The 23,460-nt window shown below is 43.1% G+C and overlaps 1 protein-coding gene across 3 annotated transcripts in view; it reads right to left on the minus strand.

Annotated features, from left to right (window-relative positions):
- Positions 1 to 23,460, minus strand: part of AFF1 (ALF transcription elongation factor 1) — a 67,475-nt gene that overhangs the window by 12,190 nt on the left and 31,825 nt on the right. Inside the window, exons 4-12 of one of the 3 annotated variants that reach the window (XM_066318104.1) lie at positions 12,179 to 12,223; positions 11,064 to 11,150; positions 10,427 to 10,463; positions 10,005 to 10,056; positions 5,909 to 5,963; positions 5,737 to 5,780; positions 4,163 to 4,319; positions 2,002 to 2,880; positions 214 to 311 (exon numbers count right to left, since the gene is read on the minus strand). In XM_066318104.1, coding sequence (XP_066174201.1) covers positions 214 to 311; positions 2,002 to 2,880; positions 4,163 to 4,319; positions 5,737 to 5,780; positions 5,909 to 5,963; positions 10,005 to 10,056; positions 10,427 to 10,463; positions 11,064 to 11,150; positions 12,179 to 12,223 — 1,454 coding nt within the window. The remainder of the gene's footprint in view (positions 1 to 213; positions 312 to 2,001; positions 2,881 to 4,162; positions 4,320 to 5,736; positions 5,781 to 5,908; positions 5,964 to 10,004; positions 10,057 to 10,426; positions 10,464 to 11,063; positions 11,151 to 12,178; positions 12,224 to 23,460) is intronic. The other 2 variants (XM_066318105.1, XM_066318106.1) reach the window with 2 other exon arrangements.

Here is a 23,460-nt window from a genome sequence, read left to right on the forward strand (position 1 = left end):
CCTGCCCTTACCCACCCACAGAGCTGCTTTCCAGACTGGTTGCTCCCAGGATGTAAAGGCAAATCTGCTGTAGATTAGGTTTCAGAAGGAACATTATTATGTAAGAAGCAAATTCATGAGTGTAAGGACAGGAGATACAGTTCCTTGATCTAAGCTGTTTAGGAAAGACTTGGCTTTATACATCATTCTGAAATTCCACCACTGTATACTCACTTCAATTTACTGAAGTCTTTGTTAGCTGAAGACTGTAATGATTTTGTTTCCTTTTCTGATTTAACTTTCTTCCGATCAGTCTCCTCCTTCTCTCCCCTCTAATAGGAAGGGAAAAAAAGAGAAAAATAAGATCACTTAGATTTTCTAAGTTCACATAAAATACAGACTAACACAGCTAAGTTTGACTGATTCTGGTTAAAAAAAAAAAAAAAAAAAAAAAAAAAAAAAAAAAAAAAAAACCTTATTGGAATCAACAAATTGCAAACCCACAGCACAGAAGATACAGATTACAAGCTCATTTACAGGTAACCTAAACTGACATTTTATCTTATTTCGCTTGGATACATTAATTGCTTTGTAGTGGTAGGGATGGAACAGCTAAACCTGTTGCTGCTAACAGTAATCAAAAGCAAGGCACCTGCATGTGGCTTAGATCGCACAGATACTCCAGATGTGCATGGGGTTTGGTTTTTATCACCAAAATAGGCAAAATTTTAAAGCACTGGTAATCCAGGGACCCCAGAGCTGGATGCAGCAGTGCAGGTGGGGTCTCACCAGAGTGGACTGGAGGAGCAGAATGCCCTCCCTCAGCCTCCTGACATCTTTGGGTGAAGCCCAGGACACATTTGGCTTTCTGGGCTGCAAGCACACACTGCTGAGTCCTGTCCAGCCCCTCATCCAGTGGAACCTCCGGGTCCTTCTCCGCCAGCATGCTCTCAGTGAGTTCTCCCAGGCTGTACTCACGCCTGGGACACAGCCAGCTTTGTGTCACTCACAGGGGTGTGCTGTGACACAGAGTCTGCCTCTGGCAGGGTGCTCAGGAACACGGCTCCGGCGCTGAGATCACATCCTTACGCTGTTTTTCAGGTTCCACAGTGCCACAGAAGATGCCTGACAGCTGTGCCTGACCCAGCTGGCTGCTGCAAGGCCTGAGGCCCTTAGGCTGCTGGTGCACTGACAGAACTGACAGCCAGGCTCTGAGTGGGGTTTCCCTGCAGTCAGGCACTGACATGGCAAGGGAAGACATGTCTAACATCAAATAGCTCCTCTGCTGTGTCTCTTAGACAACAGGAAAAAATGTGACAAGATCAACTGCCTGTTTCCCTTTCTCCCACTGCTCTGCAAGAGCAAGAATTTCTGGGGTCTCCCAAGTTTCTTCACCATTTATTTCCCTGCTCTTCTCAATTCTCCCTAACAACTACAGGAAATTCATAAAATGGCAAAACTAAATGAAACCCAAGCCAAGGTTATTCACCCACCCATGCTGAGCCACCTGCTCTGTGAGGAGGACCAAAAAGGGAGTCAGAGACTGAAATCTCCAGGAGGAATACCCATTCCTCACAAGGCCTGCAGCCAGCTCTTTGTGCAGTTGACCCAGCTGGCTGGAGGTAATATCCATAGTCCCCTTTGGGAATCAGCTTTTCAAAAATCACTTGTGAGCAGCCATCACCTCAATTAAATAGAGCTGTCTTCTAATTCAGGGGAAAGTGAGTGCTGCAACTTGTTTTACTGTCTGAGAAAAACAGGATTTCAAGAAACAAATGAACAAAAATATATTCTAAAATGCCAAAGCATGTTAGACAACTTACAGGGCTTTTAATTTGCTCAGGAGGGGATTTGTGACCAACAAGAAACATCTGCAGACAGCTTTGATTCACATTCTCCTTGATAACAGCTTTATAGAAGGATAATGGGTCTACTCCCAATCTATGAAGTGGGAAGTCCACAGAGGCTTTTCAAACACCACATTGATCCTTGCACAAACCCACCTCCCACCCCACCCCTCACCTTCTTCTTTGCAAGGGGCTCCTCAGGAGTGTCCGTGTCTTTCCTCTTCAAGTCCTGCTTCCTTGCACCAGGAAGATCCTTGGTCTCTGCTTTCCTTGGGTGCCCATGTTTCCTGGGGGGCTGAGGGACTTTGTCCAGGTGACAGAGGTCTATTTTCACCACGAGGCGCTCACGGCTGGGGGGATCCCTCACTGGTGACAGCAACTTCTCCCCGAGAGGCAAGGGCAGTTTCTCCTTGTGCAAATCCTGAGGCCTGTGGCTGCTGGTCCTGATGGGGGTTGTGCCCTGGCCCTGAGGATGGGGACTGAGAGCATCACGTGCCTGGGCATCCCCCATGAGCCTGGGGTCCGAGAAGGGTTTGGCGTTGGCCTGGCGGGAGCCCTTGTCCTTTTTTTTCTCAGAGGGCTCTTGAAGTCCTGGTTTCAGGTCTTTTCTGTCACCGGATTTTGTCTTCACCGCTTTTTTGACTTTTGGCTTGTCCCTGAAAGACTGGTCTGTGACCTCCAAAGGACCGGGCTCCGTCTCCACCCTCAGGCCTCTGCTGGGCTCCTCGTGCACCAGGGGCTTGCTGGGCCTTTTGCTGCCCACGGTCTGCCTGGGCGAGGGTCCCTCAGCGTGCGCAGGAGGCTTCTGGCCGCCGCGCTTGGTCGCAGGAGGAGCCTCCTGAGGAGCCCTGGCCACCTGGCTCTTGTGAGGAGGCTCCCTCAGCTCAGCCTGCTGCTGGGAGGGATTGCTGCTGCTGCCTCGCCCCTGCTTCTTGCCCTCCTCACATCCATCCCCACAGGCAATGTCACTGGGGCTCTCTGTTGGCACCGCGGGTGGGTTCACCTTGGTCAGCCAGTTGTCCAGCTGCCACTTATTAGAAGTTGGTGGCTCGGGCTGCAGGCAGAAAAAGAAAGGGAGGATTCAAAACTGATGCCTTTATGGGCTGTTTCCATCTTAGCACAGCTTGCTAAAGCCCAGGGACTGTTGCCTAGAGGTCTCCAAGTGTTTGCTTTTGCATGTGAAGGACTGACTACAAACAAACAGGCCACTAACTTACACCAGAGCATTATGGATAACAGTTGGCTGAATAAAGAAAGGACAGGAAGGTCAATGGCAAGTAGCTAGGACTTCATTAGTATTTTTAGGACAAATCAGGCAGAATTTAGTAAAACAGGAGAGGTGTAACATCTTCCTTCAAAGACACCATATTGCAGTGGGCAAAGTCTGTAACTGAACTGCTGGAAGGCAGAGTATTAGAGTGAGATGGGAAGATAGGCTGTCTCAAAGCTTGTTTTTGGCTTCTGCCTGTTCATGCACTTCTAAGGTGAAAAGAAAGAGAGCTAGAGCTGAGGAAGGGGAGGAAAACATTTACAAGGGGCTTTGTTAGAGTACCTCAAAACTGCCAGTGGATTTTTTTTTTTCCCCATCAGCTATGATCTGCAGACACAGCCATGTACTTCCCAGTGGCCTGAGAATGCTTTGCAAGCTGGAAGAACTGTTTGAAAGCATGGGACATGAGCACTTCTGCATCAGATTTTTTTAAAAATGCATGGTGTCCTACAATTTTGAAAGTCTAAGGCACCAGATTATGTTTGTCTGCTTTCCCCAATAAAAGCCTCAGAAATGCCAGTACAGCAGTATTCAAGCCAAATTCAACAGCAGCAAGATTAAGCATATTCCAGCCCTTCCTGCAGGTCTGATCCCTTCAGCTGCAACCTGGGAGAAGCTGAATCTGTCACTCAGGCACAGCAGCTGCAGGGAGGCAGCAGCTCCTCTAAAATTATCAGGAAACTGGTCTCACCCTGACACTGCCCATAAAGACACCTAGAAATCCTGCACATGCAGAGGTGAGCCCCACACAGCCCAGCTGTGTATTCCATCTCTGCCTTCTCTTTTTTCCCCAGTGAAGGTACTGATTCCTCCAGGAGAGCTTGACAGCTATGCCAAAGGACATGGGGGAACAATTCCAGGTTGAGCATCTGAAAGTCTCATTATGTGGGTACTAAGAGTAACTAATGTCTAGAAGGGAAGCAAAGGGCAAGAAAAGTCGAGTGATGCAGCAAAGATGCCAAGGGGACACCTGAAAAATGGCAGCATTTCAGGTCTCCTGCATTGAGACAGCCGAGTGTGAGGCAAGGGGCTGTGCAAGCAGCCTCTGCCTTTTATTTGCATTCACCTCAGGTGCTGGTGCTCTTGGAGGGTCGTTTCCTTCACTGTCACTCGAGTGGCTCTCTGTCTCCGAGTCTGAGGAACTGTCTGAGTCACTGGTGCTCCCTGACTCCGAGCTGCTGGAATGTGCTGATGCCACACTCTTGGGCTGGGACTGTAAGGAACTGCAAGGCCACCATGAGATAAAATTAGAAAGCATCATGGCTGAAGGTTACTTACTTATTATATTGACAGGGCAGTATTCAGAAATAAAACTAAACCCCATGTTTTGGCACTGAGATGAGAGGGGAGAAGGCCAGAGAAATATATTGGCATACTTAAAAAATAAAGCACCAGAATACAAAATTGCTGGGAATAATAAAACCTTCAACTCCAACCCAGTCAAATATGTAGGCAGGATGCCACTGCTGCAGTGTGGAGCTGCATTTTGCCAACCAAAGTTTAAAAAGCACTGAAACTGCCCAGTGCTTTTCTGAAAAACCCAACTCTCAAAATGAAAAACTTCCAATAAAAGTGAACAAGGCAGGAACATATATTTCAGGGTGGTTTCTGTTTTATCTGTTCTTCCCCTTAAGTTTCCACTTCATCTGTGTTACTTGGTCATGCTGCTGTAAGCACTTCATTAGTAGCCATATCAGGCAGCAGCATTTCTTGCAACACCCTGCTCTAACAGAAAGTGTTTTTCTCCACACTGACAATGGCATGGATGGAATCCAGAAAGAGCTGTCCCTTTTATGCAGAGTGTTTTTCTTTTGAAATGGGCTTACCAAACTAAAATGTAGATATTTAAATTTATTTTTTCTACTTCAGTTTCTCACATCAGTATCAACACATTTGTAAGAGTTGGAGGCAAGCTCCTTGCTGATCCAAGACTGATAGCATGAGAACACTCCTATTTTAAGAGTTTGCAGAGACACAGATCATGCCAAGTATTGGTGTGCTCCTCTGCAAGTCTGACTTTTGTAGACCACTCTCGTGCTTGAAGAATATACATATCAAGAAAAAAAAAAATCTGTCAGTGCTTTCCTATAGGAAAAATTTTGAGCTTTTCCATCTTTCTTCCTCAAGTGCTGGCATGTGGCTCTTCAGTCTACCTTGAGTATTGCTGCTGACTAAAAATACATGGCAGAAACTGCTTACAATCAGTTTCCTTATCAAGAGGAGCTGAAGCAGCTTCAATGAGTCTTCCTAAGCCTTTCCTGTTCTTTACCTACTTTGCTGTTTTGAGCTTCCTTCGAAGCTAAAACTGGACTCACATCTCACCCATCACCACTACAGCTGAAAATCCCATTAGCTGCAGTGTGATCTACAGGCACACTGGTGGAGGGGAGGAGGAGAGAAAGGAGCAGGTGAGGAAATACAATTCTCGTTCATAGGCAAAATCCAGCATGCCTGGATTATTCATTTCTAATGGGAGCTTTCCTGAAAACCCCACACAACTAAAGCTGACTTTCAAGAGCAGCCAGAAACCAAAGTCTGTAGCTACAAGAGAAATCAGGAACCCTTACCCTCCTACCCCACATACAAAAAGCAGTTTTGTTTTTCTCCTTATGTGATCTAGCTAGTAGTTTGGGAACAAACCTGTACCTTGGAGGAGCAAGTGAAGAAGGTGACCTTTCAACAACCTGTTTTGTTCACAAAAACAAAGAGGAGAGGGGGAGGAAAGGTTAGCTCAGAACTCAGAACAATGCAACAAGTGGTGATGTTTAAAGGGAAGTCTGTGTGCCTAGTGTATAAAACAGCTAAAACCGACTTGGTCGTCACCACTCTCTTCACTATCACTGAGCTGCAGGTCGTCCTGGAGCATTCTGAAAGACAACCAGAAGATAAATATCAGCCAAGGCAGACACATTTTGAAGCAGCAGGCACTGAAAAAGATTTGGTTTGTACCTGCCAAAACAAACCAACCTCCCCCATGCTTTCTGAACATTTGGTATGCTCAGTCTACTAAACCCTGTCATTACCTGAAATAGATGGTTAAAACATTTTGCTTTTTTTTACTGGTACAGTAAGAGAGTCTCATGCTATCAGCCTGCACTGGCTCCCCAAGGGACAGAAAGCATCAGGAGCTGTGCGTGTTCACACACTCTGCTCTCAGGGGCTGTGAATATTTCTTCTGTCCCGGGGTTCTCGTTTTGCTGCTCAAGTCTCCTATCACACACGTGTGAGTCAATGTCAAAGTCAAGCCTATGTCTTCTCCACTCAATGAGTTCCATGCTCCTGCACATCCCAGCAGCACTGTTGAGCAGTTCAGCTACTCAGAGCAGTTTACAAGTCAGGAGGCACGAGCTCTGTTTCACTATTGCTAGAGAAGAGAGCAGGCTGCCCACAAACATTTCCAAAAGCATCATTTAGTCCTGTGCCTGCAAGTGCTAACTACTGGTTGCAATTTCAATATATTACCAAGGTTCTTAAAAAGCTGGAAGGGAAGGAGAGGGTCTCCCAGATTATTATCCCCCTCTTGTGCAGGCATCCCAAAGGAGTTGAAAAATAGGCAGGTAAAACTTGGCTATTCAAAAAGTTATTTATGTCCTGAAACTAGCTTGCAATTGACTCCTCAACCCAGAGGATTATTCAAGTGTCATTCCAAAGATGGGACCAATCTTAGGAGCTGAGAAAGGGATTTTAATAAATCAGGTCAAAACTCTACTTATTTCAACCTCATTTCAAACTAAGGGTTTTCTGTGAGAAATTTCTCTTATGGCCAAAAAAGAAAATAGGACTGTGACCCCTCATGACAACATGTTTTATAGCAAGAAAACAACTATAAATGATCCCAGTGAAACACATCACCTTGGAAAAAAAGGGAGAAAGTACCGACTTTTTCCAGCTTTCTTTGTTCAGGCATTTTGACTGCCATTCCCCTGTGATCTACCCTCCACTGCCTCATTTCCTCACACACCTTCTCGCTGGAAATCACCTCTTGCCTCTTCATTTAGAGTAAACACTGAAGGGAAGCACTATGAGACACCACCTTGGAAAAGGAGAGCCCCAAATTTCCTACAGAAGGCAAACAGCCTGCAGCAATCCTGCATGAGCCAGCTCTGCTCGTGGGCCAGAGCCCAAGCTCACTGCCAGACAGATGAGGCACAGAAATTGAAAAAGGACAGTCACAGTACAGGCACTCTCCACACTTCTGGGCAGTTTGGCTAGGCATCTACTGGTACATCAATGAATACTTTTAATTTTCTTTTACAACTCCTAAGGGGAAGGAGTCCTTCAAGGTGGTAGTGAAGAAACTTTCAGGGATGCTAAACCAGGATGCTGGAAGGGTTTAAGTTCGGTTTTGGGGTGGGGTTTCTTGTTTGTTTTGTGGGGGTTTTTGTTTTGTTTTGTTCCGCTTTCAGAATTGCAGACTAAAGACTTATTTCCTTTAGAGGTAAGAGGATAATCACAGAATCATAGAATGGTTTGGGTTGGAAGAGACCTTAGAGATCATTCAATTTCAAACCCCTGCTATGGACAGGCACATGCAAAGACACTACCTAGATGTCTTTAAATCTGATTTAACTGTTTATATAAAAAGGACTACCTTTTCCACCTGAGCTGCTGGTAAGTAAAATACATCAGCATAATAGAATATTGCAACTACTTATGCTCTATTTGGAATCAAGGAAGAACACTAAAACTTCAAGTCATACTTCTGCAAGGGGAGACAAAGCCAGTTTCCCCAAAACAAGCTTTTGACAAATTGTTAAATGGCCTAGTTAAAGCAAATAAATCTGCCTTAATAATTTTAATGCTCCAGTTAGCTCAGGAATTAATAGATGCCAAGGTTTCATTTGCAGCTTATATACACACCATTAATCTCCCTAAAGCTATTTAAAAAGAGTTCTTTTAGTAAGAGAAGCAGCACTAAAATTATTATCCCTTGCCAAACAACCTCACTGAAAGCACAGGCTGGTCCCTCTCTGCTAGCCAGGTTAAAGATGCATCACCAAGAATGAGCTGGCATCTCCTCTTTCAAAAGAAGGGCTGCTTCCATTCCAGCACTGCCAGGTGCAAACTTCAGGGCTGCATTCAAGAATGAAATCCATCTGGGAAATCCCTGCACGCTCTGAAAAGCTGAATGCTTAATTTGGGCACACAGATGCCCTGGGATTTCATCTTCTAATTAACCAGCACAATCACTGTTTGTTTTCAGCCAGCTACCCTTTGCAACACAAGCTACTCCAGGCAGCTGAATTTTCAGACAGTCACGTGTGCTTTGAACAGCACAGAAAGCCAGGCCTGTTGTGCCAGAGAAAACAAGTGCAAAAAAGAAGGGATGCAGCACTTCAAGGGAAAGATGTAGAGGAAGTCCTCGGGCAAACAAAGCCAGGCCACCCTGTTCCTCCTGCTTCCACTGCGTTTGCTGACCATGGGCTCACACATCCTCTGCAGATGGGTCTGAAGTGCCTGGCAAGGATGCTGAGCAGAGAGGGGATCGTGGCTAAGGACAGAGCTCCATACCATGCCAAATTTACAATTCTAGCCCTGTGGGCTAAGGAAAGAGTCTTTTCCAATGCTTGTCTGCAGGAAAAGAAGGCAGGAAAAATCCTGTCTTCTCTCTCTGCTGCCTGGAAAATTGGCTAAAGGGCTAAAGGGATTTTTACAAGCAGCTGAGAACTGAAATAATGATGATGGTCATAGGGTAACTGGGGAGGAAGGCACAGCCTGGAGCAGATGGAACTACTAGTTTTAGTACTGCAGTGAAAATTCCCAGACATCATTGAACAGGAGCAAACTGGGGTGGATGAAAGTGAAGCAAAATAAAGAAAAGATTAAGGGAGTAGCTGACTGCTCAGCAAGACACCAGCCCACACTCCCAGTGAGGGCTCTTCTCCATTATTCTGGAACAGTAGGAAAAGGGATGTTTAACAGACCCTACAGAGCTTGAGTGAAAAATTCTACAATCTCAACCAAGATGGAGACATGCTGTTGCTCTTACTTGTGACTAGCCCAGTTTTGTTTGGTTTTTAATTAAATTATTTGATTTTTTAAGGAAAAGGCAAACAAAGTGGAGTAAGCTTTGTAGTCTGTAGTTGGCAACCCTCCATGGAAGAACATATCAAGGAGTAACAAGATCTTTATGTATCATATGAACTGACAGACATTAAAATTTAATGGTTCAGCAAGTGCCTTGCACAGGGACCCCTGAGCCTTCCAGACATGGAAAGATTTCTGTTACTCAGGGCTCAGAACCTAACAATGCTGCGTGTAGCCAAGTTAATCCTGAAAGATTAATGTCAGCCTACACAAAACTGCTTTCAAGCAACTTCTGTAATTAACCTAATTAACAGATAACCACTTTCACCTATAAGGACAACACCAAGTTATTTTATCTACCTTTTTTTTCCGCTTTAAAATTTCAGTCCTGTTTTTTACAGTTCTTTACTAGCCCTCCCAGGCTTCAAAACAATATCCAGGATCAATCAGTTTCAGTTTGAATCCTTTGTGATTTATGTCAGTTGGACACATTATTGTAGGTTGAAGAGCACGAAACTGTGATGTTAAATAGCCACAGATTAAAAGAACGAAATAACTTTAATCTGGTGCATGGATACTTGTATTTTTTCTGCAACAGTGTCATAATAATCATGGCAAGACTCAATGGACTTGGCATTGTCAGGCTAAGAATTGGACTGGATGATCTTAAAGGTCTTTTCCAACCTAAATGATTCTATGATTCCATCACGAAACAATAATGTTTCTGTTGGTGAAAATTCCCTGTATCAGAAGTTTTCAAAGAAAAGTCAGACTGATAAAATCTTCATCTTCAGAAACATTGAGTAACCCAAGATTTAGCTCTTTTCAGGTTCTTTTCGTTAATTGCACAATAGAGAAGTGAACAGGGTCTGGTTACTTACGATATTCTTGGCTGAGAACCTGGCAACATTTCTGAAGGTGCTCCATACTGCTCTGGAAATCAAAAATGAATAGGTTGGGTTTATTTGCCTCCTTTGTAGCCTATTTTACCCTATGGTCTCTGAGCATGAGATTAGACTCATCACTTTCTTCTAGGACATAACTGTCATTGAGATTATTCATCATTCCAAATATGGTTTCCTAATGAAACACTGTTTGTCCTCTGATGAACAGCTGCCTTAATGTCTAGGTAATGAATACACACAATCTCTTAAGCCATTTCTAAATTCATCACTGTTCAACAAAGCAGAGGAAACCACACCTCTTAATCAATGTAAACATTTGACATATCATGTATAACACAGAACACACAAAACTATCTGTCAATACACATACTGTGTGTTTCCTTTGGGTATCTACTTACTCTGATCCTTTGCTACAGATCCTTCAGGTTGAAATTCCTAGGAAAAAAGGTCAAAATGCAAATTGAGAATAAAATAAATGAGCTCTCTCATAAGACCAGTGTACTGATGATTTGTTTTTCATATGTTACTTCAATGTAATAAACATTTCAATTAGCTTGTTAAACTGTCCAATAGTCTAAGCTGGCCTGATGTAGCTTAGCATGGACAGAAATGATAACATGCTACTGTCACCAAAAATATTAGCATTGTTAGCACATTAGGGGTATGTGCATTCTTGAAGAAATATTTTTAAAAATTTATAAGAGCTACTAAACACTTCTATTTAACACAGTCAGCAAATATTTCTGTTCACAAAAAGATAAAATGTATTTTGTGCTTCAGCAGAGATACTTAAAATGTCTCAGAAAGTAGATATATTTGAAGGCCACAATTACAACAAATGCCTAAGTTGCTGAAGCACTTTTTATTCATCCCCATTGTGGTTTAATTTATCTTTAATTTATCTTACTTCTGAAGGTAATACCTCCTCCCAGCCCATATTTATAGAAGAAGGACAAAATCAGAGGAAACACGTGCAAGAGCCAGAAAGCTTTCTTCTAGTTTATCCAAAGTCCTGGCAGAAAGAGGGTGTCTTACCTTTGCTGGGAATGGAAATTTGGAAGGCTCTGCTTTAGTAGGAGTATTTAGAGCTGTCAGGGGAGGTGGCCAAGAGCGGGTCATTTCCTGGAAAGAGATTGAGAGGAGCAGCTATCAGGATTTTTGCTGATAGGCACAGAGGTTCATTTGGATCTACTTCTTCATGCATTTTGGCATGTTTCCCCGTGGCTGCTACAAAAATAGTGATATGCATTACTAACAGGCAAGAACACAGGCTATGCCTGGTGAAACACAAAAGGATGCCAGACTTCCAGGAGTCCTCCTTGGCCCTGCAACCCCAACCAGCACAGGGCAGCCAGTGGGCACCTGTGCACAGCTCCCCTCCAGCTAAAACACTGTGCCAACAGCAGCTTCTGGAGAGCAATCGAGGCATCAGGATTTTGCAGCCTCAAGCAACAGCAAGGGAAGTGAATTGCAGAAACCAAACTATTCCACCAGGACTTCAGCATCTCAAAATAGCATTTGACATCACAGAACTGTCTCCTCAAGACCAGCACTACTGGCTTGTGAATCCCAGGGCATTTTCACACTGTGCATAGGGAAAGGATAACACAGATTGAGCCACAGTCACTTGGAGCATGTGCACTGCTCACAGAGTCAGTTCAGACACAAGGTTACAGCATTAGATGTGGCTTTGCTCTGCGTGAGTGGACTGGAGTTACAGTAAGGGAGCAGCTGCAGTGCCATGCACAGGCAGGTGGAAGGGACACAAGTGTGTTCCTGCTCAGGGCCACGCTGCTGGGGCTGGCAACACGGACACAAGGCAGCATGTCCAGAGCCTTTGGAGTAAGGGCACACGGGAATGGCAGCCCCCTGAGTCAGTGTAGGAGTAGCTCTGGCTGTCTTGGATGACTTGTCAGTCTGGAACTGCACCGGACTGTATTACACTTATGTACTGATAGAAAGACTGACCTTACAGCTCCAGCTGTATTCGAGGCTAAATCTTATCTTTAGTTGTTCTCAGAACACCTCAAAACTAGTGACAGCTACATCTGCTGAGTGAGCAGAAGCAGAGAGGTATTTTTTCCCCAACCATTACCTTAAGGCATGCAAAAAATAATATACACAGAGGTATATTATTTAAAAGTACCTACCCTCAAAATTTCTTCAATGGACTGCACATCAATGGGGTTGGTTTGCTGTAACAAGAAAGAAGGAAGCAGCATGAGTTTGTTTGGGTTTTTTACCAACTGACATGAGAAAGGCATGCACTCAGTGAACATTTGCTTACCAACAGCTCAATAAATTTCATGGAAGTCCATTAGTAATAAAATGCTAGTAAGGATTAAAATCCCCATCAGAAGGGCATTTAATAATGCACTTCTAAAATGTCTCTTGTTTTGAAGTCCTTGGCAGAGGTGACTGGACATCCCACCAGGATGCTCTGCCTGGAATGGGGTAAAACGACTCAAACAATGTCACCAGTGGCAAATGGTATTTGCAAAGCTACTGGTGGTAACTGGAAAAAGGGACATCACAGTGCCTTCGGTGCTGAATAAAGCTGAAACCAGTCTGACTCATCAATCCCAAAGTTAAACATCCTGATAGTGAGATGAAGATGTGGTAGACCCGGTAAAGGAGCTGATAAAGGAACAAACATTCTACTGATACTACCAATAACTTATCTAAAGCTGCTGAGCTGACACAGCTAGCCTGAAGAGATCTGACAGTCAATCACCTGATACTATAAAAGCCCAGTCCTGAATTTTATCAGCAGGGTCTAACATATCCCTTCTCGGAGTGTACGTGTGCTTCCACACACTGATGTGCCCCAGCCATGGGGAACATCACTTCCACAGATCAGCTTCTCATCTACTAACAAGGCATGTGTTTTGAAAGTATCTGTCATTCACATGTCCTTTCCTAAGTGATATCATTAAAAGGGGCTGAAACAGAAAACAACCAAAGAGCTGAGTAGCTGTAACAAGCAAAATGCACACCAGATCAGTTTCTTGTCTATAAATAAGAAATTCTATGGAAGTGTCCAGTCATCAGAGTAATTGCTGAAAGGGAAAGGCCAGGAAGACTTTATTCACATTGGACAGTGAGCTAGAGTGCCCAGAACCAGAAGGATCTTCCCCAGAAAAAAGTAAAGAGCAATGCAAGCAAACATTTCAATAAAGTCCAAAATTGTCATCCTTGGCCCTTTCACAGGAAGTCCACTCATCTCTTTCCCACATGCTGCTGCACTATTTACATTGGAAGGAGAAGAGGAGATGAGGAATGCCTTTTCCTTGCAACCTTATTTGTCTGAGTCTATGTAAAGCTCTCATTGAAGCACTGCTTATTTGACAAAGCCTTGAATTCCTTCAGAAAATCACATATGGAGAGTTGCATCTGACCTTAGTCACTCAAACAAACAAAAGCTGAGGTATGGCAAGAGTCACACAAATAAAAGCAAGGCCTGCAGATGTGTGCCACAGCAGACAGGAGGAGGGGACAGGGAGGGCAAACAGCAAGGAGCTACCACATGGCAAGAGGCTGGAATGCTTTGTGACTCACAGTGCCCAAAAAGGCACCCCTTTTCCTCTTTTTCTTCTCAGCAAGCTTAACCTGGTAGCTGAGCCTAATTTACTTCTTAATTCACTAAGTGGTGAACAGCAGACACATTCACTTGCATCTTCCTGTGCAAAATGCTTCAGAAACTGCTGAGATATCCCACGATAGCACCACAGAAAAAACTTCCCACAAAACTGGTAAGAAATTAAGATCCTGCCTGGACAAAGTATTTAAAAATTCTCTCTCTATAATGGATTGATTGCAACAAATCAAAATCAGTTTACTTCACCCATTTCAGAAACTTAAGTTTTATGAGGTGATAAGTGATGACAAAAGTGGAATGCAATTTACTTGAGAATAAGAGAATATCTGTAACAGCCAGTCTGGACCTCTCTTATCCTTGCCAAACAACCCACATCTCCCTTCCTGGAGCTCTTTCTGATGAGCCTGAAAGGACTTTGACATTGATACAGGTTTACATACACAGAGTATTTATAGTGCAGTTGTCAGAAGGATTTATTGTAACCCCCAAGGGCTCAGTGACTGGTTCTTCACAGGTCCAGGGGCTCAGCAGAAACCACTTTCTTCCTCATGGCACGAAATTTAAAGGAGAGCAAACACATGACACTGAACAAGCACCACACAAGTCTTCAGCAGCAGCATAAGGACCTCTGGTTTTGTTGGGGTTTTTAGGTTGGGGTTTTTAGGTTGGGGTTTTTACACCATTATCAAATACATAGTGAAATGATTGTTCTAGAGATTACAACCACAGATTGTTTGGGACATGCACTGGGTCAAAACCACACCAAAACTGGTCAGCTGTCTGCATGGGGGTTCTGCTCTCAGGTAGGACTGTGACTGTCCCTGTGCCCCAAACCTGTGGGACACACCACTCCCTTTCCATCCATCCCAGCTCCAGTGGCTGAGGACACCTCATCTTTTACAAAGCTATGAATCCAATGCCTGAAGGAGCTGGGCTTTTCTGCACCCTGAGTATGTTTTTCCTTTTTTTTTTTTCTTTTTGTTTGTTTGTTTTGTTTTGTTTTAGGTTTTTTTGGGTGTTTTTGGTTGGTTGGTTGGTTTTTTGGGTTTTTTTTCCTTCAGGTCACATCTTGGCTGTGTTTCAGCTTGTTAAACCACTAAACCACCATTAAACCACAATTACCTCCCAGCAGCAAGGGATGTCCTTGCCAGCTTTAAGAGAAGAGTTCAGGGGAAAGAAGAAATACGATGCTGCTGCAGGAAGAGTTACAAAGCCATAAAGCCAAAGAAATCCCTGAAAGGAGCTCAGCTCCACTGAGGACTGTGGGTGTGGGAGATCAAATATTCTGCATTGCTGTCTGTCCCTGCTAGCAGTTTCACAGCCTTTCCTGGGAACACTGTAACGCGCTCCCCACAGACAACTCCAGTTAAGCCTGGTGCATATTTGCTGACACTGACATCTGCACAATCCCCAGCTTGGATTTCCTTATGCCACATCCACAGTCTTTCAGTTTGGGAACAACACAGGCACCTCCATACACCGCTTACAAAATATTTTGATGGTCAAGGTCAAGCACAATCATGGGACAACTAGAATTCTTGGCTTGTTGGGTTTGGTTTGCCTTCTTAGAGCCAGTGTTCCCATTTAAATTGATGCTGTGCTTCAATAACAGCCAGTTCTCGCAGCAATAATACTAATTTAATTACTAATAATATTAATAAGAATACTGATTTAAAAGTAAAAAAAGGAAAACAGCCACTGAAGGATTCATTACTACTTTGATCATGAACTGAAAAGGACTTCAGGCCAAAATAATCTCAAGCATCTACACAAACATAAGAAGCCCTGGAAGTTACTTGAGGAATTAGTCTGTCTTTACTACAACAGGCATGCAGAAATGCACAGGTGCACATACCCAGAAAAGAAGAGAGGGAGCTCTTAATTTAGAAAACAATTTAAAATCTGCACAGGCACTCTATTCACACTTCATAGCAAGTGTGTGATGAAACTCTCAGAAATACTCCCATGTCCTATCCTCACGAGCAATTCCGAAATCCACGTGCTTTCATGACCACATAGCTTTGCTCACTGCTCTGTTACGGAATGAATGAGGAAATCAGGATAATAAACTAAAAACCAAACCCAAACTAAACTGCCTAAGAAACCACCAGGCACACAAAAGTGATGCCCCACTGGTCCTAATAATATGTGGGCCATAGATACTACGAAGGATAAGCTTCGAGGGGGTTTTCTCGTAATGAAGATGGGGTTAGAGAGCTTCTAAGGTTATTTCTGTTTTAAAAGATGCTCCATTAAAATTACAGCACACACTTTCATCCCACTCTGTCACATGTGCCAAGTGGAGCTGAAGGACCGTGTGGCTCTCATGCGTGGAAGTAGGGAGCTGAAGCTCTCTCCCTGGTCTTTAAATAGCTTGCCTCATCAGGAGGCTGTGGCAGAGTAGTTTCAAGCAAGATGTCAAAAAAATCTCCTCCCAGAGAGAGTTGGCCATGCATTATTTCAGAAGCCACCGTGTGACACCGCTGAGATGCGTGGCCTCAAACAAGGCCAGCAGTCAGAGCACACAGAGTGTGCAAAGACAAGGACAGGAGCTCTGGAAGCAGACATTAACTGGAACGGATACAGGCTGCCTCTCAGGCAAGTGTTAAGGCATTGCAGACCTTTCTGTTCCTTCTCATCTCAGTAACTTCCACTCAACTGCTTATCCCTGCTATTTGCAAGCCTCTGCTGTCACAGCCCACTTGCAGCTGCCTTTTGACATCTTGTGCACAAACAAGCCCCTTGTTTCTCCATCTTAAGTGAAACTGGTGCTGCAGGTACCCAGGCAATGTAGGAGAGGAACAGCTACAGCACGAGTGCATTGCCTGGTATCTCCTCCTAATTAAAACTGAAACGTCTGTGTGTACAGCTCAAGTATGCCAGCTATTGCTCTTCGCCTGATCTCAGACTGAGTTATCAGCACCAACAAAACCCAAGCAAATGCTGCAGCAACAATGAGAAAAGCCAATTACGAGTTCCACGCCCTTCATTCATTCTGTTGTCAGGTTGTCTTTGTTTCCTAATGAGACCTTTGCCCCTGCAACTACCAGCAGAGAGGGTCACCAGCTCTCATCCTAAAAAAACCCAATCAAACAAACAAAACAATCACATTTTCAGCTGCTTCCCATTTAACACTATGCTTTATTATACTTGAATATCTAGTTTTTAAATTTATTTTTTCATGTCAACTGCAGAGTCATTGCCACTTGAATGCAATGAAGATCACAAAACTGCATACTTCACTGCATGAAGGCTTAGTTTGAAAACAACAGGCAGGACAAAAATCAGACTGAAACCTGTCCTCACTTCACCCATCTGTGCTCAGCCAGCCAGAGCAGGAGAAATCTTGCATATTAGATGCCCTCTCCTCCTTGCACACAAGTCATGCTAGCGATAGCAACCCAACTTACTCTTCAAAGCAACTTCCCACCTGTATTTTTGTGCAGTTAAAAATCCATCCTCTCTGTGCTACAGACAGATGTGAGATGGACACGCACACAGGGCACGTTTCCAAAATGACCCAGCCAACAAGAGAGAAGGCACATTTTACCCAAGCCTCTACCTATCCTGATGATGGATGCAGTAATGCTCGACCATGTATTGAAAGAGACTGCCAAAGCTTGAAGCTCAAACCGTATTGTTGACTGACACAAATACATAAACATGAAAATTCATAAAGGCTTTCACACACTATCTTGAGGAACACCAGACACCAAGCAGATTCTCTGCCAAGGCTAGTCAAATGTTCTATATCACAGAACATAAGTTCTACAATTATTTTGATTTTACAAATCTGTAGTGCCTCTTATATTGTACTCAATATTTGCACAAATTCAAAATAATGATTTAAAAACCTTTATGAAGTGGGTATTTTAGATTATGAGGAAAACACAAAGAAAACTTGCCATGCAATCAACAAATACTTTGCTACCAGCAAAGTTTCTTTTCCCTAGAAAGCACACAAAGTCCATGTACAATCCTGTATTTTCCCATGTGCACTAACCTCGTCCATCGCCATTTATTCCCTGAACTATGGATCAGGGATGTTTTAATTGCTTGTAGCTAAATGGATTGGAAACAATAGAAAACAACTTGGTTTTCAAGCACATCCTGGTGAAATTTAGAAACCACAACAGCTCTGTGGGGCATAAAACCACACTTTCATTTCCAGCCCAAAGGTTCCATCAGCACCCAACTCTTCTAACAAAACATGACTTTCTCAGTTCTGGCATCAGCAGCCACTTGGGTGAACCTGGGAAAACATCACTGTTGCAGCTGCTGCAATAAAAAAAGACCCCTGCAAATCACTGGAGATGTGACTACACAGGGGAAACAGGGATGAAAAGCAAACAGAACTATCAAAATTGTGTCAAGTAAGAAAGATAAAGGTAGGTGATCAACAAAAGATTTTCTTCTGATTCCTTTCATGCTAAGAAATTATAGAGAATTGGGGGTTTGTTTGTTTCCTTTTTAAAGTTCATGCAAAAAGCATTAGTATTTTTAAAAGGAAAATGGAGGAGTTCAAGCTAAAGCTTACAAGTGTAAGTATTTGTGCAGTTGCCTGTGAGCTTTGGATTAAGTCAATTAACAAATCAAGCTAAAGTGTGTGCAAACACTTCAAACCAAACTGTATTTTAAGGAAGAGACAATCCCTTCCTTGACTTCACAGTTCCCTCATATACAAGTGTGGGAATACTTGCATGTATTTAGGTTTTCCTTGGTGCTATTTTTCTATTAAGCTCAAAAACATTTCAGAAATATACAACAAAAAGGGACTTTCATTACTGCCATGAAACCTTTATAGACATCATTTGTTTAAAACCTCAAATCATACAGAGCTCAGTATGTCCTTAATGACTATAAACTATGGCTACAGATTTTAAAGGCCATTTTATTACAGGGAATATTGTCTGAGGTTTCATTACTACTGTAAAATAACACAGAGGCACTATTTGGCAGCAGAATCCCTCTAACAGCAGCTTGAGCTGTTTCAGGAAATTCAGGAAGCTGCTGTCACAGAACAACAAATCCATGAGAAGGGAAGGCAATTTCCTCAGCAGGTTGCCCAAGACTAGGATTAATTTTCACAGGAGAAATTATTGCAAGACACATCATTTTTTGGCACAGAAGAAGAAAGCTCACTCCATTTCAACAGAAACATGACAACCACAACAAAAGAAAAAACCTGAACATAGGGTAAAATACAAAAGGACAAAAAGAGAAAATTAAGCACAAAGAAAACTAGAATAGCTGAAATTTTATAAAAACCTTGTAGGAGATTCTCTTTGTGGAAAGCAGTAACAAGGCAGCACACAGTGCAGCAGCTGTAAGAAATACATGTTTGGGGATGCACTTGCTTGAGTTTTGTGCCAGCTTCAGGTAGCCAGATGGATGGGTTAAGCTATGGAGAATGAGCAGAAACAAGTAACATATCCTGGGTCTCCCCTCTCATCAAGCTAGTTCTTCAACCTAATGGAGTAAGACTAGAATAATTCCAGCAAATCAAATCAAAGCAAAGCTAAAGTAGATCTGCTTGACATTGCTTCCAGTGTTAAGTTTCACTTCTGTAGTTCATGAAAAACAAAACCTAATTACGCTTTTTGCTGTACGCACACTAAAACAGTGCTGAGCACCACATAAATGTACAGAAGGATTCTGTCTTACCCCGACAAAGTCTTCAAAATTACACTACAAATGCATTAGCTTTCTCATTTGTGTTTATGGTGCTTCCTTGAAGTCACAAGACTTCATTGTAGACTACAAATCCAATCTACCAGTCTCAGAGTCACAGGAGCCTTCTAAAATAATTTCTCTGGGTGCTATTTCAGGTCCTCTGTGGGCACCAGGGTTTCACCAGCAGCTCGCCTGTAGCCACGCTCCCTGTGGACAGTTCCACAAGCACACAACTCATTTGAGTACGCTCCTCTCTTTTCCAAGGCAACACCAAAGTTACTCCACTAAAAAAATGCCACACCACCTTCTCTTCTGCTTCTGCCCACACCTCAACTCAGCAGCCCAGCTCCGAGTGAAGACAGCAGCTCCAGCCTGTCACCGCCCTCGCCGCAGCTTTGAAAACAAATCAAACCATTCCCATGAGCTTTCTTCAGCTGACATTGAATGATCCTGGCAATTTAAGCATTTTACATCAAAATACTCAGCAAACAATGGTTGCACTGTCCTGTTCCTGCGTGGGTGCCTGCAGGAAATAAAACATTCTTTAAAGATTTTACACGCTTTTCTAACCCTGAGATGGATTATTTTGCTCAATCTAAAAATAAATACACGAGCCTCCTTGTGTTCAAACGGCGTAAGAAAAACAAATTGCTGTTTTGTCTTTCTTTGCCTGAAGTAGCCAAGGGGGTTGTGTCCTGGGGGAACAGATTGTTGATATGTTTTAATGAAGGATTCGTTACAAAACCTGAGCTACTGACAAAAAATTGTGCATCTCTTGTTAGCCTCCATCTAATAATAATATAACTGAAATCCAAACAAAGTAAGCATGGAAGTTAAGTGCAGCATCACCTGTACATTGCCATGCAGACCAGGACTCTAGCCAAGGCTGATTATCTCTCTAGTAAATTGCTCTGCATAAAGAACCCTCCACACAAGAGCATTCCTCCACTGCAATGACAGTCTGTACAGTTGCTCTCAAAAATCTAGTTCTGACCCCTTGATTCCACAAAACTATCTTACCTCCTGTTCCCTTAAAGTCTCTCCAGTAAATAATTTTGAATACTGCTTAATGTGAATCTGTAAGTATTGTGTCCATAAAAGGCTGGGGTTGTGTCCCTTGTTCCCTGCAGAACAAATACACTACTGTCTTTCAAGGTAAGCATTTCAGTGAGAGCAGCAAGCCAGTGTTTTAGGTATTTACTCATTTCCAGTACCACCTCATGGCAATTTATGCTCATAGATATACTTTTACAGTATTTTGAGTAGCCTGACTCTAGCCTACTCCAGAAAAAAGCTGGTCACTGCAGCTGAAACAACAAAAGATAAGAAAATAATAACTATGTTTGTTAAGACCATCAAGGAAATTGGGGCTTTTGGTGGTGAGAGGCATCCTGTGGTTCTGGGGATCACCTCAGATAATTAACTGCTGTTATCTCTCAGAAATGCTTTCCCTTTCCAAAGACCACTTTCCCCCTGGAGAACAAGCCGAGTTAGATTTATGATGGCAGTGGTGGCACTTGGTGCACCTCCCCTTAATGGCTCAGTAAACAAGATTTGGAGATGCAGGCTCCCCCAGCTGTTTGAAAGCACCCTCAGCACCTCCCTGCGTTACCAGCACTGCCAATAAAAGTCTGGGAAATAAAACAAATGGAAGAGGCAGGCTGGAGCCTGGAGCAACATCACTCAGCACAGCTCTGTGCTGCTGCTGCTGCCTGGGACAGACCACACACCCTGGAGGGGAGCTAAAAGGCATCGGTCCCCAGGACCAGTGCATCAAAGGAGAAGGCAAGTGGGAGGGACATGAATAAAGGGATGCTTGTTAGTACATCTAAGGATAGTATTCCCAAAGGAAAACAGAGAAGAAAACACATGTGGTGAAAGGATAGGAATTGTATTTCTCTCCCTAAGAAAATGAAGTTCTTAGCACAGAAAGAGCCTGCATGCTATTTTTAAACCTTAATGGAAATGGAAGAAATAACTTTAAATTATTCCAAACCAAGGAACTTAACCTGCACGGAAAAAAATAGCAGGATATCCTTTTGCTTGCAAAGGCAACTATCACTATTGTTTTATAACTGAACTAAATGCAAAAATACCCCCTATTTCTAGATCTTATGTTTTGTGGTTGGAACAGCAAGGTGCCTTACTATTATCACCGTTATCATGTCTACACAGATGGAAGTTATCCTCCTCAAGACAAATATTGGACAAGTCCCTTGGAATCTCCCTACCTTGCTAAAGACAATGGGAAACCAGAGCAAGTCCTGTTCATCAGTTACCTGGTCAGTCTTCAATTTTTAATGCTAAACAGTGATCAGGTAACTGAAAGTAGCCTCCCTTTGAAAGCAGCTCAGCTTATACTTTCAGCTGTAAAAGCAGTGTCCGAGGTTGACACGGTCTGCTCCCTGGAGATGTTTGTTATTACTCAGCTGAGCACACACAGACACTTTCATCCTGTCCTCAGCAAACAGCTTTGTGCACTCAGCAAAGAGCTCACAGCACCCTGAGCTTGTTTGCCAGGTGGGAACAGAGGCCAGGGCTGGACAGAGCCTTCCAGAACCTTCTTGGCTTATGCTGTGCCTAGAATGAGTCCACAATATTTAAAATCTATATATAGAAGACACTTGCCTTTGTCATGACTCAAAATGTAAGGTTCTTAAAGGACATTTTTACCATTCCCTAAACTCTGCACCAAAGACTCCAGACAGTGTCCCCCAGAAATTCTTTATGGCCAGGCTTACACACTGCAGAGCTGTCACACAGTTTTTATCTGCAGCCAAGGGAAGCAGGAGGTGCTGAGCTAACCTACCTGGCTGGCATTTGAGAAGTGATCCTTGTCAGTCAGGTGTAATAGGAAGGCTACAGGCCATGAGCCTCCCAGGCTCAAAAAGCTATGAGAAAACAAAACAATGCTGAGAGGATGGGAGAGGGTCAGTTCATTGTTTCTTTTCTTGTTTGTATAATCTGAAAGGGAAGAAATGGCTTTTTTGCTTATTTAACATACTGTCTGAATAGCTTGTAATTAAAATACAAACAAGGATATATGACTACAAGAAGCACCAAGACACCAACCAACCTCTGCCTAAAGAAAAGCTTTCTCCATCTTTTCCTGATGCATCCTAGGGAGAGCAAACTGGGGAAGACTAGAGACATTTCCAGATTTTCTGTATCACTGTTTCACTACTCATCATTTCCCTCATACATAATTTCTCAAATGATGCCAAGTTTGTGTGAAAAGCTCCCAAGAATTAATGGCAAAATACTCAGATCATTTAAAGTACTTCAGGGATGTGAGAGGGCAGCTTCATAATTTGTAGCCATGATGGATAGGGCTTAACACCTTTGTGTACTGTGACTTTTTTATGTCCTCTCAGGCAATGTCTGTACATTGTAACAGTTTCACACACAATCCTTAGACTCCTGAAAGCTGGACAAGCATTTCCCTACGTGTGCACCACAGAAAGCTCCGAGGAAATGTCTAAGGAAATGTCTAAGGGAAGGGTAGGACATACCCAAGGGGTTACTGCTACCATAGCAAACAGAAAAATAAATACCACATGGATTGTCCTCTTGCTTTCATTATGGAAAAATGTGCAATATTATTGTAGTAACATCAACACTGCATTGGCAAAGAGGAGCAGGAATGGAGCTGACCAGCACCAAGGAAGCAAGAGATGTCCTCTGCAGTGGTAAAGCACAGATGGCATTCCTTCAGCACACCCAGGCAAGCATTAACAAAGCAAAACTGCAAAGAGACAAGCAATGTGACAGCCCAGGAGCACCTTCAGTAAAATGCCTCCTTCAAGTGAAAACAGTCAGGCTGAATATACAACACCTTGCACCTTTAGAGAACAGATGGTGTCCAGCCAAGTCTGCATTACAACTTGGTCTGAACAGCAAGGTGACAGGCTGATGAAAGCAACCAAAGTATTCCTTGTATGAGGAGGAATAGGTCAGTAGGATCTGAATCTAACATAACTTTGTCTCCTGTTACATGAATTCATCCTACATCTTCCCAAACCTTTAGCATTCTTCATAAGCCACTGCTATTCAAAACACAACACGTGTAAGTCATGTTTAAAAAAATTAATGCTCTTAAACCAAGCTCAAAAAATATAAGCTTTAGAAGAAGGAGACACCACAGTGTTAATAAGGAATCGT

Source organism: Sylvia atricapilla, chromosome 4 (assembly GCF_009819655.1).
Source record: "Sylvia atricapilla isolate bSylAtr1 chromosome 4, bSylAtr1.pri, whole genome shotgun sequence".
NCBI classification, from domain to species: domain Eukaryota; kingdom Metazoa; phylum Chordata; class Aves; order Passeriformes; family Sylviidae; genus Sylvia; species Sylvia atricapilla.